We start from the raw sequence: 17,364 nt of genomic DNA, 5'->3' as shown, positions 1-17,364 counted from the left end.
CCCTCCAGAGTTGTGTCCAAAAATCGAATGAATCATTCCAGTGGACGGACTTTTCGAGTTAGTCAAAATAAAGACTCCAGGTGTGTATATGCAAAGAGATAAAAATGTGTTGTGGTACAGTGCCTTGAGCAGGCTCAAATTAGTCATCCTTATGCTGAAAAGTAGTGAAGGTTGCATAGCTAACATCATGACAAAATAACAGAACTGGATGTTTAAGTCTTCCCAGTTTAATAAAAAACCATAATGAAACTAGAGAACTGAAAGGGATTTAAAGTGTGCACCATGAAAGCAGGTTCTGCCGGCTGAATACTGCATTTATGTGTAGATCTCAAGAATAAACAAAGGCTTATAAAAGACTATTTTAAATGGCAGTGGGTGCTGTATTCTCATTTGGAGTCATTATTGATCATTATAAGTTAAAATTAGTTATTATGAGTTAAAATTGGTCATGAAAATAGTAGATAATACTGAAATTGAAACTGATGGGAATTTACAATTGACATTGATCTGGCTTCAGATGCAAGGGATATAACTATTGTATTGTCCAGGTCTGTGGTGGACATGCTTCATCATCTAACTGGCAAACACATTCCCGGGATTCCTTGGTGTCAGACGTTTTCCATTGATATAGACCAGCGCACCAATCAGCTGCTACAACAGCATGAAGCTATGTTGACTTTTCTCAGGTAGGCCTTACACACATAAATACCATGCTGCAATGGTCCTGAAATTGTTTGTTTGATTCCTGACTAAGAGCCTTTCAGACATGCATTTTTTACTTACATGTGATGGCAATTTTCCATGTTGGTCTAGTGTTTGAATAAGTGCGTTGTTGAGTCACTTTTATGTACAAGCAGGGCCTGAAGTTAACTTTTTTGACCACCTGCCACAGTACCACTGTCACTGTCACTTTTTACCAGCCACTTTTTTTGCTTCATAAAGGTGAAAAACAGGCATTGATTCAATTCAATTTTCAATTAAATTCAATTCAATTTCAATTCAATTTTATTTATAGTATCAATTCATAACAAGAGTTATCTCAAGACACTTTACAGATAAAGTAGGTCTAGACCATACTCCAGAATTTACAAGGACCCAACAGTTGTAGTAGTTTCCTCCAGAGCAAGCAACAGTGCGACAGTGGCGAGGAAAAACTTCCTTTTAGGCAGAAACCTCGGACAGACCCAGGTTCTTGGTAGGCGGAGTCTGACGACCGGTTGGGGTTAGTGGAAATAACAAAAATAGAAAAAATAGTAGTTTGTAGCAGTTCTTTGTAGTAGTTCATGGCATTGCAGGGCACTGTGCAGCATTACAAGGCACAGCATGACGTAGCTGGTCACTGCAGAGTGTAGCAGGTGAACATGGCACCGCAGAACGTGTAGCGGGACCATGTAGCATTGATCCTTTCCTATCCTGGGCTGGGACACAGTCATATATTTTGATGAAGTACTTATTGGACTTTAACTTATCATTGCACCTTCAATAACTTAGTTGTCCTCAATTTAGTTCATCCTGTACATCTTATCTGCTGTTTTTCCTGAATCCACCGTGTGTGTGTGCTTGTCAGTCACGGGGGTAACGGAGCAGCAGCCCCACCTGCTGCAGCGAGCCAACAGGATTGAAACAACTTTCACCAACTTTATAGTGAAAAACATTACAGCGTAGCGTGTACATTGATGTTAAAATGTTTAAATGTGCACAGGACGTCTTTCGCTGTACGCACGTCTCGTCTTCAAATCAGAAACAAGGAAATTAATTTGACCCGTTCTCACTCCCGCTTGGTCAGTGGCTGCACGAATTGCTGTGACTGCTGGAACTGTTGTGAGAAATGAAAATGCGATAGGGGGGCCCAGCGGTCAATCAGTGTCTTCCAGTGATACGGGTCCCTAATTGGTCCAGGCCAGTAAGCAACTGCATACCCTAATTACCAATAGTTAGGCGTGTAAATCACTCAATTCTCATTGGCTATCAGCCAATGTGGCAGGTAGATTGACAATGTTACCTGCCAACTGCAAAATTCCCCCGCATTATTTGGCGGGTTGGCAGGTGTTAATTTCATGCCATATGTACAAGGCAATACTGCAATCTCACAAGGTCAGGCCTAGTAACATGAATGCCCCTTAGAAGCACAAGGTAAAACTTGCACAGACATAAATTAAATGCATGCTGCAAAAAAACATATGGGTCGCAACTATGGCTTTAGTTTTGATTAATAAAATGATAGTAGGTAGGATTGCGAAGATCCAGGACTTAGCCAAAAAATGTGAACATTGACAACTTCTCAGTCCCTCCTCCCTTTGAAATGAAATGCATGTGCAAGAGCAGTGATTGACATGCAGTTAGACACCCCCCTGGCTCTGATTGGTGCATCTGAGCAGGGAGCGGTTGATTTTTGCAAATTGCACTACAGGCTGTAGATGGTGCCAAAAGAGCTGGATTTTTTTTAAATTACCTGCTTCTTGTAGTTCTACTTGAACATAGGGTCAGTTTCAGCAAATACAATAGAAAGTTAGTTTTATAAGGCTTACCTACTGCACCTTTAAGGTAAATATCGTGCAAGCTTTGTAGCTCTTTCCTTTAATGTCCTGCATGTCTGAATGTCATAATTCCATTACTTCAACAGAGAGATAAAGTCAGCAATGTTACATTTTCCATGTCTGAAAAGGGTTAAAGTAAAATTTTGGAAACTTTTTGGGGCTACTGTATTTTTTTCAGTGCATTGTGATTCTGTGTTTAGGGTACAAGGAGCCTGCCTTTGTCATATCAGACCAGAGTACTTGCTAGACATGCAGGAGTTCAAAAACTGGTGCTCCCTGCAGGTAAAGATAAACATTCACGCACAACCATTTTCTAGACCTCTGATCTATTTTCGGAGAATCGGAAGACAATGCTTCAACAATGCCTCTTTGCTAACAATTGAAAAAAAAACATCCTGCTCTTATTCATAGTCTTTTTCTTTCACTCACACACAACATATTTAGAGTTTATTGTGCATATATATGATTATATACATGTGTATTTCTCTCAGTCAAATGAGGAAGAGTGTGGTCTGGACTACAGCAGTGTTGACTATGAGTCTCTGAGCAAACGATCCTGGACTGACGTGCTGCTGCAAATATACAAGGTAAAAACTCTCTCTGGCACTCTGTCTGTTTGTTGTCATCCACTCTGCATGTTATCAGATTAGTAAGGGTTAATGCTTGCCTCCGCCAATTGCATTGCATTAACCTACATATACCATGAGCACGGTCCAAATACATTTTTTTGAACACCATTTATTTATATTTTCATGTAATATTATTAATATTTTCATGAATAATAACTCTGAACATCTGGAACAATTGTTCCCATCCAATCCCACAAGGTTGTTAGGCACTGCAAACATTGTTTACTGCTCCAGTAAAAAGTATGGACTTTATATTTGACTTGCCAGGATTGGCAACAGGAGATATTTCTGCTCCTCTTAGCTCATAGAACCCTTTGGCTCAGACAGCTACGAACCATAAAAGTAATGTTACGCTAGCAAGATTCAAAGTCAACAGCATTGTGTATGGTTACCAATCAGTAAATATATTCAGATAGTATGTTTAACAGCAAAACAAGATAGCTATCCAGCCATGTCATTGTCCCCAAATCAATATCAAGACTTTTACGAACAAAGAATACGCCATGTGTTCAGTCGGAGGCAGCCTAAATTAGTGAGTTTAACAGCAAACGGGGTGAGAAATGTGTGTTCTTGATTGATTGATTGATTATTGACGGTCAGATAAAAGTTAAAGAAAGGTTGAACAAAAAAACTTTGACTTGACAAATGTTTTTTACTCCTAACAGCGTAATGGAAGCCTGACAATTGTACTTGGGAACAGCTTGTTAATGTGTCTACTTGTGTGGCTATAAAGTAGAGTAGTGCTGAAAAATGTGAATCTTGTCCTGTTTAATACCAGTGTTGAACATTCCTCTGTATATGCTCAGGTGCTGGTGTTGTGTCGTGTGTCAGAGAGCGGTTTGAAGCCAACTCTGAACCATGACAATGTAGATGGAAACCTCCCTGTCAGCTCACAATCACTGGCCAGTAACATCTATTCATCCTGTGAGCTCCAGTTGCTCTCATGGCTCAACATGCATTACCATGGCATGAGGAAGACTGTGTGGGGAACAGGTAGGACACATGTACACACATGCACAACTTTTTTAAGATTCAAAGTTAAAAGGGATATTTTCTCAATGCTCATACATTATCTGCAGTGACAGGGTGGTGGCACACTCTTAATGCTTTGCTAAAAAGGCGAGTGTGCAATGAAAGAATACTAGAATACATATACATAAAAAGAAAGAAGAAATGTCAAGTCTAAAAATTATAATAAAATCGTAATGTTACTCAATATACTAATTGAGTCTAAAAATGCTTTAAAAATTTTAAGTTTAAAAGTGCTACAACCCATCAAATGCTGATACTTTCTTGACTGTTTTACTGTTTTGTCTACTTAAGTCTGCTAGCCTTTATGACTACTTCACAGTACAGCATTTTGCTTGCATATTCTACCTCACTTGCACCCTTTTCTTCAAGTCTGTCACAAATCTGTCAAAGGCTTCATCAATGAATAAAATGAGATGTTCAGTGTTGTAGTTTACAGTTTTAGTTGCGTTTGAGTGAGATAATAGTTAATGAAATTTGAAAGATGTGGTCAATGAATGCATTTTGTGTTAAAGCAATGTAAAGTTTTTCAAGTTTACACTTCTGTTGTGCTGACTAAAAAGGGAATTCAGAATTGATAAAATGTGTGTTACCAATTTTTAAAACTAATATCCTGCTGTAAGGCTTGTTTTGATTCCTTGATATGTATTACTGATTAATAGGTGAATTAATATTTCTGCGTGGTATTGGTACGCAGGTGGTGTCCCAACACGCTGGATAGTGAATTTTGACCTGGACTTGGCAGATGGACTGGTACTAGCTGCTCTGCTTGCTGCCTACTGCCCTTACCTGGTCAGTGTGTGTGCATGTGTGTGCGTGTGTGTGTATGTGTTAGAAAGAGTGCAATTCACGCTGTATTTTTGTGGTTAGGAAATGTGTCATAGACACTTTGGACAAATTCCAAAAACGTCAAACAACTTTTTGGCAAACAAGTGGCAGAGAAAGTAGAGATCTAAATAAAACCTGGAGTTACAGATACATTTAAGATAGTTTTTATTTTCTCTTACCTGCTGTGTTCCTTAATAGATCTACAGCCACTTCCGGAGGATGTACACCACAACTAGCAGCCTGGAACAGATCCTTCACAATAACATCATAGTGGTCCAGGCCTTAACTGCCCTTTTTCTCAACCTAGATGTACAGGTAAATACCAGATGGGACCAGAGGGGTGTTTCTTGCAACAACATTACCAATTAAACAAGGCTTACTTTGGTAAATCAGGCTTATTTTCAGGTAAAGGAGGTTTAAATCAGTCTGACCTTGGTTACCAAAAACCCAAGGAAGTTTAAATTCAAGGGCAACTATACATTGTTAAGATTCTAGAGGAGGTTTCGCCTCTCACTTGAGAGACTTCCTCAGTTCTGACTGAATGGTAGGGAGACCCCGCTATTTAACCTGTTAACCGTTGCTATGATACATATAACAAAATAGCGTTTTCCCAAATCAACCGGCGCCAGATCAAAGCCCACGGTCCTTATGCGTCACTCACCGCCGAGACGACAGCAGACATCGTGGGATGGACTATCTCCCGGGCTGTCTTGTGTTCTCTGCAAAGAAGTTTCCTGTGGGACGGAGAGGCCTACAGCGGCCAGCCGACTGGCTAGTTAGCAAGCATTAGGATGCTAATTTCCACAGATATGGCTAAAGGCTCGGACACACCAACCCGACGGTCGACTGTCAGCAACAAAAGACAGTCGGACTGATCAGTCGGCTCCCGTCTCTCAAAAAAGTGGCTCAGAACATACCGAAGCAACGGTGACTTGAACATACGTTCTGCGCGTCCGTGAGACGTAATACGTCTCCGTAACATCACGTAATATGTCTCTGTAACATCAGGCGGCGCTAATCTGTATTGTCACCCAAAAAATGAAAACCAGAAATGACGGAACATCTCTCTAGACCTAGTAAACACAGAGCACGCTGTTGTCAGTCATTGTTTTCATCAGAGAGTGTTGATAGTCATAAAGAAGGATCGTTGTTGTCATTACTTGCTAAATGGAAGAAAATACACTGGCTAGTAATAACAAGATACTGGCTTTGTCAACTCCGGTTTTCTTGTGCACTGATTTGATAGTCAAGGGCTAGCACTTCACCAATCAGATTGGTCATTGAGTCTGACTGCCCACTGGCCGATTCAAGAATTCAAATCGGCCAAAATGGATGCAGACGGCTCCTCTCACTGATGACGGCACGGAACACACCGAACAGTCTCAAGTCACAGACTCGCCAGACTGTCCTACGGCCGATAATTGGGTTGGTGTGTCAGAGCCTTAATTCCACCCAACATGCCTTCATGCTACACTGGTTACAGAACAGAGCCGAACAAAGTTGTCACTCATGTGGCGATAGCAATGCGCTTTCCTACGCTGTGACAAGAGCGTGTGAATGAAACATTAAGTTGCTACATTTTACTAATTTAGTGATCGGCCGGTTAGCTAATTAGTTAACTTGCTTGGTAGGGGCAAATGAATACAAAAGATTTTAGACAACCTTTTTCAAATATTCACAAGTACTCCCAAACACCTGAAAACAGACTTTGATGTGTAAAACCAGTAGAGTTCCCCTTTAAGGCTTTTTGACCTACTGATATATCCTTATGATGAAAGTAACTTTTTCATTGTTTGCTTCATCAAACAGTAATGAAAAACAGAAAGATGGACAGACAACCAATTTAAAATAATTTTCAATCAAATTCCTTTAAACTGGTTGTCTGTCCGTCTTTTCCGTTTAATTTAAGAAGTATCTGTTTTACTTCTTTAATTTTTAAATGTTTAATGTCATGTTGCATCTTACACATCTTGTACATTATCTTTCAGCACCTATGATAGAACATTCATTCACATTACTAATACTATACAGCCAATGATGACATCACTACAACAGAGCTAAAGGATTTTTTCCTCTGCCGTAATCGTGTCATCATGTGCTGTAAATGGTGCATAAGTAACTACTTTACACATATCGTAGTTACTTTGTGTGTGCAAATCGATACATCACGCTGTATATGAGTTGACTTGAATCAACTGCGATGTTCGTACGTGTAATTTGATAGCTTATAATTAAGGAAATCTGAATTTCCTTAGACTAAATCCTTTAAGATATCTAGTACATATTAATACCATCCACATGTTAAGTGCAAGCAATTACTTGACAGAGACATATTAGCTAATTACAGCATTAATTGCCTTAATTAATAACCTATTTGGCATAACTGGAAATTTTAATATGTAATGAGTCAGAGATTTGGCAGCACTTTCTTTATCCCTGTATATGTGTGTGTGTGTGTGTTGTGTGTGTGTGTGTGTGTGTGTGTGTGTGTGTGTGTGTGTGTTCAGCCCACAGACCTGTCAGACCCAAATCCAGTGCAGATGTTAATGCTGTGTGTTCACCTGTATGAGAGATTGCCTCAGTACCTGCCACTGCACACCGTCACTCTATCAGGAGGCCTGCACTGCATTTTCAGAAAACAGGTTACCCTCCCCACCTCCCCAACACATACACAGCACCAACTTTGATCCTTGAAGACACCTTCATAAAACTATAATTGCATTTTTGTACATCAAATAAATTTGCACTGTAAGACTTAAAATGGCTTAGATAATAAGCTCCCGCACAGATAGTGACACACTCACAGACACACACACATTAACAGGATTATAGACAAACCCACACATACACTAACAGGATTACAAACACAGACAAATATAGTACAATTGGGTAATGATCCACTTTGTTAGGTTAAGCCGCATTACAAGTTTAACAAAAATGGATGTCTGTTTTTCTGTAGTAAGGAAGATGGATTTCATGGTTGTATTGTTTTCTGGCAGCGGCATTTGTATGGGTTTGTGGTTGTGCTCGCCTGTGTTTGTACAAAAACATGGCTATTTCTGTGTGTTTTTGTGTGTCTTTGTGTGTTTGTGCTGCAGGTGCATCTGAAAAACCCATCCTCAAAGCCAATCAAATACCAGATCTTACTTTTAGGAGAGGATGCCCATCTCTTCTCCCTTCCTGATGGATCCACTGTGACCATTCCCCCAAAGTATGTTTTTTTACCTAGAAAATACATGACTGAAATACATTTTTATAGTACAAATTTGTACAAAACTTGCAAAAAAACTAGGTTTTGTTTGTACAGTATTTTAGATCATAGAGGGTTCTGTAAATACACAATAATTAAAGACTAGCGGCAAATGCATTATATAAATAAATATAGGCAAAAAAAAAGTGACTAAAACACCCTGACTCCAAGACAACACCCTACCTACTGCTTCACCCCCCCCCCCACAAAGCAATTTGAGAACTGTACTGAACTGGGGTGTTTAATTTTAATAATAAGGGTCTTTTTTATTTTGTACTTGGACATTACTAAGGCTCAGAATGTCCTATCAACATGGTTATTTCCTGCTATATCCTTCTCCAATTTCGCTCTGGTGCCGCTCACAGTATGAGTTTGAAGCATGCTGGTGCCCTTCTCTGTGTTACTGCAACGTGAAGATGAATGGCTCCTCTACCTATTAATATAGCATACATATATTTATGGTTTTGGACTTTTGCAAGCAAATGAAAATAACAGTTTTTCAGATTATTTGCGAATACTCAAATAGTCTTGCAAGGCCTTAAAATGAATTTATGGCCATATAATGTTTGCATAGATTGTGCATACCCACGAGAAGGGTTGGTTGCTAAAGTCTTTTTAAACCAGTCCCAGTTCTAACAATATACCCTGAGAGTAATGGGAAGTAAGCATAGAAATTAGAGATGACCAACATTAATTTAATAAAATAATGATCCTATTCTCCCATATTTTACTCCCCTGTACTTTTCTCTTATTATATGATAATATGTATAATAATTATGCTACCTTTTTATGGTAATAGAATGGTATTCAAACTAAAATCAACTTGCTGTTGCTGACTCAAATTTAACAAAGTGTTTACAGGCATATTTTTCCATGTTAAAGCTTAAATAATCTTGAAAAAAGGGAATATTGTGCAACAACATTGTAAAAATGAAACATTGGTTCATGCCTTTGTAGTGTGCATTAACAATAAATACTTTACTAAAATTGGTATTGTTAGCAAAGAAGTGCTGTCTTTGCATATGTACTTCCAAAATAACTTGTCTAGGCAGACTTGTGCTCTGCAAAGAAAAGGAAAAAGCCTCCTCAGCTCAGTGTGCAAGTTGAGTAAAATTGTCTTGAGAGTGTAAGTCATTAAAATGTACCACTTTTGCTCTCAAGTGAGGTTTCTTGATAAAAATAGCCCATGTCCCATTTCGAATCCAAAGCTTTTCTCTTAGAAATGCTTTTGTTAATGACAATGCCATTATGCGGAAATGTCAGATTCAAATTCTGCAAAATCATTACTGTCATAACCCGAAAATGGAAGATTGTACAATAACATGTAGGAAATGTAGTATATAAATTCTGCAGAATCATTACTGTCATAACCTGAAAATGGAAGATTGTACAATAACATGAGTTGTAAAAGCACTGTGGAGGGCATTCCGGTTCCTGTAGCACATACAATGATCAGATACTTTGTCGTTGCCTGTGGTGATTTTCACAGGGCGAGCACTGAACTGACCATCCAGTTCAGCTGCTCCACCATGCTGCCCACGGAGGCAGTCCTTCTGCTCATCTCCAGCTCTCCTTTTGGCCTGTGCGGCACCACTCTTGCCTTCAATCTGAACACCCACGTCACTCACATCACACCCATGGTGAGTCTCGTGATTTAGAGGTATGGACTGACTACCACGCCACATTTACAATGCACTATTGAGATTGTTGGCTTCAAGCTTCACTTACTGATTTGTTTGTAGCTTGCTAACCATCCCTAGCATGCTTTGTATAACACACATCAAACTAGGGATGTCACATACCAGAAATGTAGTAGTCAATACCAGCACCAGTGGAATTCCACGGTTCTCAATAACCAATTGGATTACATGGGGAAAAAACAAAAACCAAAAAATAATTCCAATGTAATTCAACATACACTCCTTTAATTAAAAACATTTGAACGTTACAAAAATACAACAACAGTGGCATGTAGCTTCTAAGTAATTAATAAAAGGCAACCAACTATTATTTTTACAATATTAGTAGTTTAATATTAAGAAACAAACGTAGAGTAGAGTAGATGCATGCTGTCACTGCAGCTGCACTTGGCGTCATCTTTAACATGTTGTTCTTTGATGGTAGGCATTATTTTTCCTTTCACATTTAATGGCAAACTAGAACAATTGTAGGCATATATGCTGCTCTGCAGTACTATAGAAAAACAAGTACTGCCATTTTTTTTGGAATTTTTTACTTGAACTTGGTACCGAAGCATCGGCTCTCATGACATCCTTACATACTAGCAGTTTGGAGTACAGTGGATTTCTGAAAGCTAGCTGAAACAGAAAGGCTACTCCTCTAGACTGATGATAACCAGATGACAGACTTTTTCCTTCCTTCTGTTTCTTCTTAGAACACTGTCAAGTGTGAGTCTCCATGCTACCAGCTGAAAGTGATCCAAGTGCCCATAAGTAACCCTTTCAACAAAGAAGCTAAATTTAGGTAGGTGTCAATTTTCACATGCATGTACGTAATTTGTGACTGAAGAATCCAATGTTGACATTAAGGTTAAAGTTTTAGATGCTGTAATTGTCTGTGATATTTAGTACATTGGAGGTGAATAAAATTTAGTTTGCACTGCTTACTGCACTGAACAATTATATTAAAAAAATTCAACATTGATGGGGCCTTTCAGAATCAAAGTTCCAGCACAGTATGTTTTGTGTTGTTTTGCCTAATTGAAACCTCCCTGCTGTGTTTGTATGTGTATGTGTGTTTAGGGTGGTGCTGGTGGAGTCTCTGTTCAACCCACTGGAGCCTGAAAAGAAAAAAGACAGCCTCGTTAAACAAGCCTCCTCCAAAGCCAAGTAACACATGCACTGATTACAACGCATGCACGCAGACACACACACACACACACACACTCACACACACACACACACACACACACACACACACACACACACACACACACACCTTACAGGTAATGTAATCCACAGTAAAAATGACAGGCGGTAGTTTTATGGGGGGTTATGTGTGGGACTATTCTTTGGCTGGGTGCAGTATGAAGTTTAGAGTCTATTCAATGGTTGCCTGGAAACCTCACAGTGACAACATGACTCCAGTAAGTCACTGTGCGCAGCCAAGAAATAGTCTGCACAAAACCCCTTGTAACACCACAACTTTAGGTTTTTACATTTATTTTTTGTATGGATTAAACAACCCAGATATAACATGCTAGTTAGTTAGCTTTAGAGGTGATGGTTGGCAGCTTTTTGTTACCTTTGGACAAAGCTAGTCGTTTCTCCATTTTCTTCTGTTGTATAGTAAGGAGGACTCAATCAAAGGAAACTGATGTAAATGAGGTTTAACAGGTTTATTGTCTTGTTACTATAGAGGGAGATGGGTTGCAGATGGAAGAGTGGCTGGGCATCACAGAGGCAGAGGGAGCAAGGGAGAGTAGGTTGGCAGCCAGGCAAACAGACCAACTGGAATCCTGGAGCACAGGAAACAAACAATCATTAATTCAGGTTACCAGAACACAAGAAAAAACTGTCCACAGAGACTTGTAAGCTAGAGGCCCAAACATAGCTTCCACTGTAGTTAAGAAAACCTGGCAATGAATGGGAAAAAAGCCAGTGTTGATAATGCTGGAGAAGCAAACCGGGGACATGGAAGACAGGTGGAGTGGGGAACACAAGGGAGAGACAGGGCGGTTCCTAGTCTTTATGCTAAGCTAACAAGCTGCTGGCTGTAGCTTCATATTAAATATGGAAGACAGGTGGAGTGGGGAACACAAGGGAGAGACAGGGTGGTTCCTAGTCTTTATGCTAAGCTAACAAGCTGCTGGCTGTAGCTTTATATTAAATAGACAGATGTTATTGATCTTCTTACTTTATTCTCGACAAGAAAGCAAATGAGCATGTTTCCCAAAATTTCAAACTATTTAATTGAACTCAACTCAAGTGTACAAAATGGAATGCACTCACAACACTTTGGACGAAGTAGATCATTTTAAACAGATTTTCACCTAAATTCTTAGTCCCTAGCACTTAACAGCAGTTTAACCGGTTGGTATGGTGCAAAGAAAGCTCAGAATATTAAAAACCTGTAAAACTACAGGTTTGCACTGTGGTCAGTATTTTAAATATATATTTCTGAAATCCAATCTTCAGCTGTTTCTTTTTTTCTTTTTAGATTAATATGAACACATTACTAGATTTTTTAAAGTTATTATGACAAACAAGAATAGTAAACTGTTAATATTGTCCATGACAAGATAACACAGCATTGTTTGTCTAATCTCCCACCGGTAAAAATCATCACTGGTAGCTCATAAGTTCCCTATTATAAATGCGTAAACAGTACATGCTCTGTCTTAAGCAGACGTTCCAAGCTACCTACTTAATTGCACATAAAATAATTTTTATACAGTTGAGTAGCAAAAGAGCTTATTTGGAAAAAAGGGTTTTTCTCCTGCTAGTCACTGCTTTAGAAGGTTGGTAAAGGTAAAGAGAGGTTGTCATTAAGAATAACAGGATAGTATGCATCTCTCCACCTGAGACATCTTCAAAGCCAAACATTCCATTTCCTTCTCCTTGACTGGAGTTGACTGAAGTAGGATTAGGTCATCTATGGTGTTGATGAATTAGGTTGTGTAGTCTTACATCCATATACTGTACTATGAATTATTATGACTTTTTTCCTTCTCTTCCCTCTTTCAGTATAAAGAAAATTACTTCAGACAAAAGCTGTGGGGAGGAGATTGAAGGAAAGTGCTCAGATGTCTGTAAGTACGAACACAGAAATTCGCACATGCTTTGTATTCTGTCCTGTGTTTTTTACTGGTTAAACTTGTGTTTGAGTATATTACCATTCTACCTTTTTTCACATCTGCTTGGTTGTGGTCTACAGTATATTCATACTTTTGTGTGTGTGTGCACAGATGGTGAAGGTAGTGAGTTCCTAAGTCCAGTGAGGAGTGTTTGTCTGAAGTCAGGCCAAGCAGACATTCTGAACATCCACTACCTGCCCTTCAGCCCAGGCACCAAGTACTGCTCTGTGCTGCTAGTTTGTCCGAAGGTCAGTGTTTGTGAGCACGCGCGTGTGTGTGTGTGTGGTGTGTGTGTGTGTGTGTGTGTGTGTTTTCTGGTAAACATCATGTTGTGGGGACAAGAATCTGTTTACACAGTCACGTCATGGGGACCTCTTGCGGTGTGGGGAAAAAATCAGGTCCCCATAAGGGAAACCCTTTTAAATGAATGCTGTCAGTTTGAAGGAGACTTAGCTTTTTTGCATTGGCCCATAAAACATGGTTTTCAGTTAGTGTGTGTGGTGTACTCACCAACCCCCCCTGTACTTTGAGAGGGGTAATGCACTCATTGCTTCACACACACATAGTCCATTCCGGTTGGTTACCGCCCAGTTACTGGTCTGCATAAGGAATGATTTCAGCAGCAAAGAGTAATTATCAATGTTAAGGCTACAGGTGAATAGGGTAACATTTTAAAATAATATATATCACCATGAAACTTCCTCAGTTGATTACTTACACAAGCATATGAACAATGAATTACGAGTTTTTGAAATTTGTATGTTTAATTAGGCTTATTATGCATTATTTCATTAAATATGCACGATTTTGCATGTATTTTTGGTAGATAGATCTGAACATACGATAAAGCCAGGTGCAAAACTCTTTTTTCTTTTTCTTTACACATAAGATGACAACCAAATTACAAAGAGATTTTAGGATATCTGCTTTCATTACCTAGGAAATCAAAATATACTGTCCATAGCCTAAATACATTTTTGCAATAGTGTTTTTTTAAATTATAATGTCACATAAATCAGGCCAGGAATGATTAATTTATTATTTGTGATTCATTAACAAATCTCACTGAACATAAATAGGGTTCTTTTTCTGCTCCAATGGCTTCAGATTAGGGCTGCACGATTTTGGCCAAAATGATAATCACGATTATTTTGATCAATAATGTGATCACGATTATTCTCACGATTATTTGTGGATTTTAACCAAAACAAATTTTATTGTCACATAGGCTCAGCGAGACGGCTGACTCATTATGAACGGCACGGGTCGAACGGCGGATACACACGTTGTGTGTATGAAATGTCTGTATCGTCACTACGCTGCATCTTTATGAACTATGATATTCTGGCCATGGGTCACATCTCTGGTCCAGGTCCAGCATCTCCGTCTCACGCTGTTACTCTACCAACTGAAGTTAGTTGCATTCAATAACTTCTTCTGTGTTCTTCGCCGCGGCGGCCGTGATAGCAGAGTTACCAGCGGAAACACTGGTACAAATACAGGTTTGCCCCTCATATTTAACAGTATACAGCTGTGTTAATAACAATTAAAACTGTGGACAAATGTCAGAAGTGTGGACCGGCGCTGTGTGGCCGGACTGCATGGAGAGTAAGAGGAGAGAGAGTAGAAAGATCCAACACAGGCACGGCTTTACAGAAGAAATGGGTACTGTAAGGCAAAATTAAACCATATCGATATAAACAACATTGCAGCGCATGCGAGGACATTATGTGCGTCCTTGAGGAAAAATGTTACTCGCGCCCTAGAGCCTGTGAGCTAACAGACGCTAACTAGTACCGCCACCGACTAGCACTGCTCACGGCTGTTGTCTGAAAACAATACCGGTAAACTGGTAAACCTTGAGACCGACGTATAAACAACTGCTATCTGATGAATTTTCCTTAACGTTACTCTGTCCTCTGTGACTTTCTACATCTTGAAACTAAGCTGCGTGATGCAGGGAACAAGTCTGACATGAGCAGACAGGGGTTTACGGAGTGGTAGATGCGCTATGGAAAAAAACCTGGAGCGTTCTATGAAATTACGCATTTAAAAAAAACTGCTCAATCACACAAATTTGATCGTGGGAAGTCAAAATCATGATTAAAATTTGATTAATTGTGCAGCCCTTCTTCAGATGTAAGGATATTACCATCAAAAGTCATGGCGTCTGGTGTTGTGGTGTTATAGATGGGGACTCAATGAGTGAGAGAATCAAGACTACTTTGATCCTGCGGTTTGGGTGAAGGCTAGCATCACTGTCAGTGTCACTTTTGCAAATGGTATCCGGTATGTAATCATCATTTTGGAGGGAAGAGGGAGGGCTTTTATTTTTAGTGTAAAATCTTCTAAATAAATTACTAAATGTTGTAAGTAAATAGGATAAATAGGTTTTAGTTTTGTGTTATTACAGAGCGAAAGGTACTGCTCAACCGAATTCCAGCTACCGGTATCAAAAAAAATGTGAACGGTACTCAACCCTAGTGGTTGCGCGAGTGAGAGCTGAACAAAGCAGTGAATCTGAGGAATAAAAAGTTATTTTCAGATCGTTTCACAACCTTTATGTTCTAAAGTGCCCCGTTTTCGGATTATGAGTGATTGCAAAGCTTCATCTTGTTTGTGTGTATTTGGCAAAGCAGTGTTAACGAATGACAACAGCACTGCTTCTGTGACTGCAACTTATCTTCCTATGTTGTATATATTTAGTTTGATCACCTTTTGGATAATGGAGGCATAATATATTTGATGTTCTTTGGTTTGCATAAAAATACATTTATAAGGGAGTTAATTGATACCCAGCATAGCTTAAGCAGGTAGCTAGTGCTGCTTGCCCTGTGACTTAGCATTTTTGTTTCTACCCGTTGTGGCCTTACTTGTGCCTATGCCGTGTTAACTGGTGATCTTCTGAGTTTTTGTTGCGGTTTCACTAATGATTTAGATATTTCATTAAATGTCCAAGAAACATTCCACCTTGTGCTTTTTGGAGGACGTTGTAAGCTTTGGAAAAGAGCAACTCCTTGCAAGGAGACTTTAGCTAGAGTTCAGGATAGTAAAGTCAAAGTTTAAGAACAGGAAAAAACAAAAAGCATATTTAACATAGATAAAACATAGCTATGTTGTCAGCTCTCGTCATGATTGATTAGGTCTCTAAACATTACCAGCCAGTGTATCAAGTGACCCTCATTTCTCCACAACCATGTCTGTCCCTGTGTGTCCCTCCAGGTGGGAGATATGTTGTACATGGTAGAAGCCACAGCAGAGTTGCCTCTTCCTTCCCCTCTCACTGCAAGGCCCAGTTCTAACATCTTCATCCCCATCAACTCTGGTAGGAAACCTGTCCAACATCAATTATCATTTACTCATTAAACATTTACTGTAAATGCAAATTCTTACATATTTTGTGCTCAGTGTACATGTTATGTTCTTATAATCTTTGGTGGCAACATGATAACAACATAATCACATTTAAGAGGCACCAGTAGTAATATTTTGTGATTAGCTGTATCACTTAAATATGAAGTAGTGTATTTATAGTGAGTCAAATAAAAAACAATAACAGTGATGTTTTTTCTCTACCAAAAGACCCAGCTGGGTGTGTATCAGTGCTAAGCCTACACTGCAAGGTGGGGCAGATGTGTAATGAGTTGGTGCGTGTGCCGCTGATCAATATGGCCTGGGAGCAAGCTCTGGCCTTCTGGGGTCAGCACACCATGAGTGCTGATGAACACAAGAGGCGTATGCTGACACACACTTTGCACAGCAGTACTGTGAGGGCAACCACAGCTTTATGCAAGCTCTCCAAACAACAGGTACAAACACATACTGGTTCTGGAAAGCCAATGTTTGGCTATATAGTTGGAAGGGCAGGCGGGGGGGATTCCACATCAGTATAGTGATATTCTTTCTCCATATTTGACTTGCTGTCCCTCTTTTTCTCTTGTCTCTTGTTAGGCCCAACTGTTGAGAGGTCTTCACAGTAAAGCGGTAGAATACAGTGTGGAGGTTTCTTTGCCACAATACTTTGCTTTACCTAGTATTGTCACAATACCTATAATGGAAGACACCAAAATACCATGGGAGAATCCTGCAGGTACACACACATAAATACATGAAGAATGTAGTGTTGTGTGAGTCAATGTAATGAATGAATGATAAAGAGAGTTATGGAGGTGGAATAGGATACTGAAAACACTTGCCTGTCTCGCAATGAAACAATCAGCAAACAAACGTATTTTATTAAGGTATTTTTTATTTAGGGCCCGAGCGCCGAAAGCG

At 39.4% G+C, this 17,364-nt stretch overlaps 1 protein-coding gene across 3 annotated transcripts in view; it reads left to right on the top strand.

Moving 5' to 3' along the window:
• LOC116673907 (cilia- and flagella-associated protein 47) overlaps nt 1-17,364 on the top strand; it is a 77,749-nt gene that overhangs the window by 21,667 nt on the left and 38,718 nt on the right. For all 3 annotated transcript variants that reach the window (XM_032506269.1, XM_032506268.1, XM_032506267.1), the window contains exons 32-48: nt 9-80; nt 549-686; nt 2,738-2,819; nt 3,029-3,124; nt 3,973-4,159; nt 4,893-4,987; nt 5,222-5,338; nt 7,531-7,665; nt 8,122-8,234; nt 9,763-9,913; nt 10,669-10,757; nt 11,036-11,122; nt 12,980-13,044; nt 13,201-13,337; nt 16,312-16,414; nt 16,672-16,898; nt 17,041-17,179. In XM_032506269.1, the coding sequence (XP_032362160.1) occupies nt 9-80; nt 549-686; nt 2,738-2,819; nt 3,029-3,124; nt 3,973-4,159; nt 4,893-4,987; nt 5,222-5,338; nt 7,531-7,665; nt 8,122-8,234; nt 9,763-9,913; nt 10,669-10,757; nt 11,036-11,122; nt 12,980-13,044; nt 13,201-13,337; nt 16,312-16,414; nt 16,672-16,898; nt 17,041-17,179 (2,033 nt within the window). The remainder of the gene's footprint in view (nt 1-8; nt 81-548; nt 687-2,737; nt 2,820-3,028; nt 3,125-3,972; nt 4,160-4,892; nt 4,988-5,221; nt 5,339-7,530; nt 7,666-8,121; nt 8,235-9,762; nt 9,914-10,668; nt 10,758-11,035; nt 11,123-12,979; nt 13,045-13,200; nt 13,338-16,311; nt 16,415-16,671; nt 16,899-17,040; nt 17,180-17,364) is intronic.

This window comes from Etheostoma spectabile, chromosome 24 (assembly GCF_008692095.1).
Source record: "Etheostoma spectabile isolate EspeVRDwgs_2016 chromosome 24, UIUC_Espe_1.0, whole genome shotgun sequence".
Taxonomy (NCBI): Eukaryota; Metazoa; Chordata; class Actinopteri; order Perciformes; family Percidae; genus Etheostoma; species Etheostoma spectabile.
Note: the sequence above shows the minus strand (reverse complement) of the source record. Positions and strands in the feature narration are given on the sequence as shown.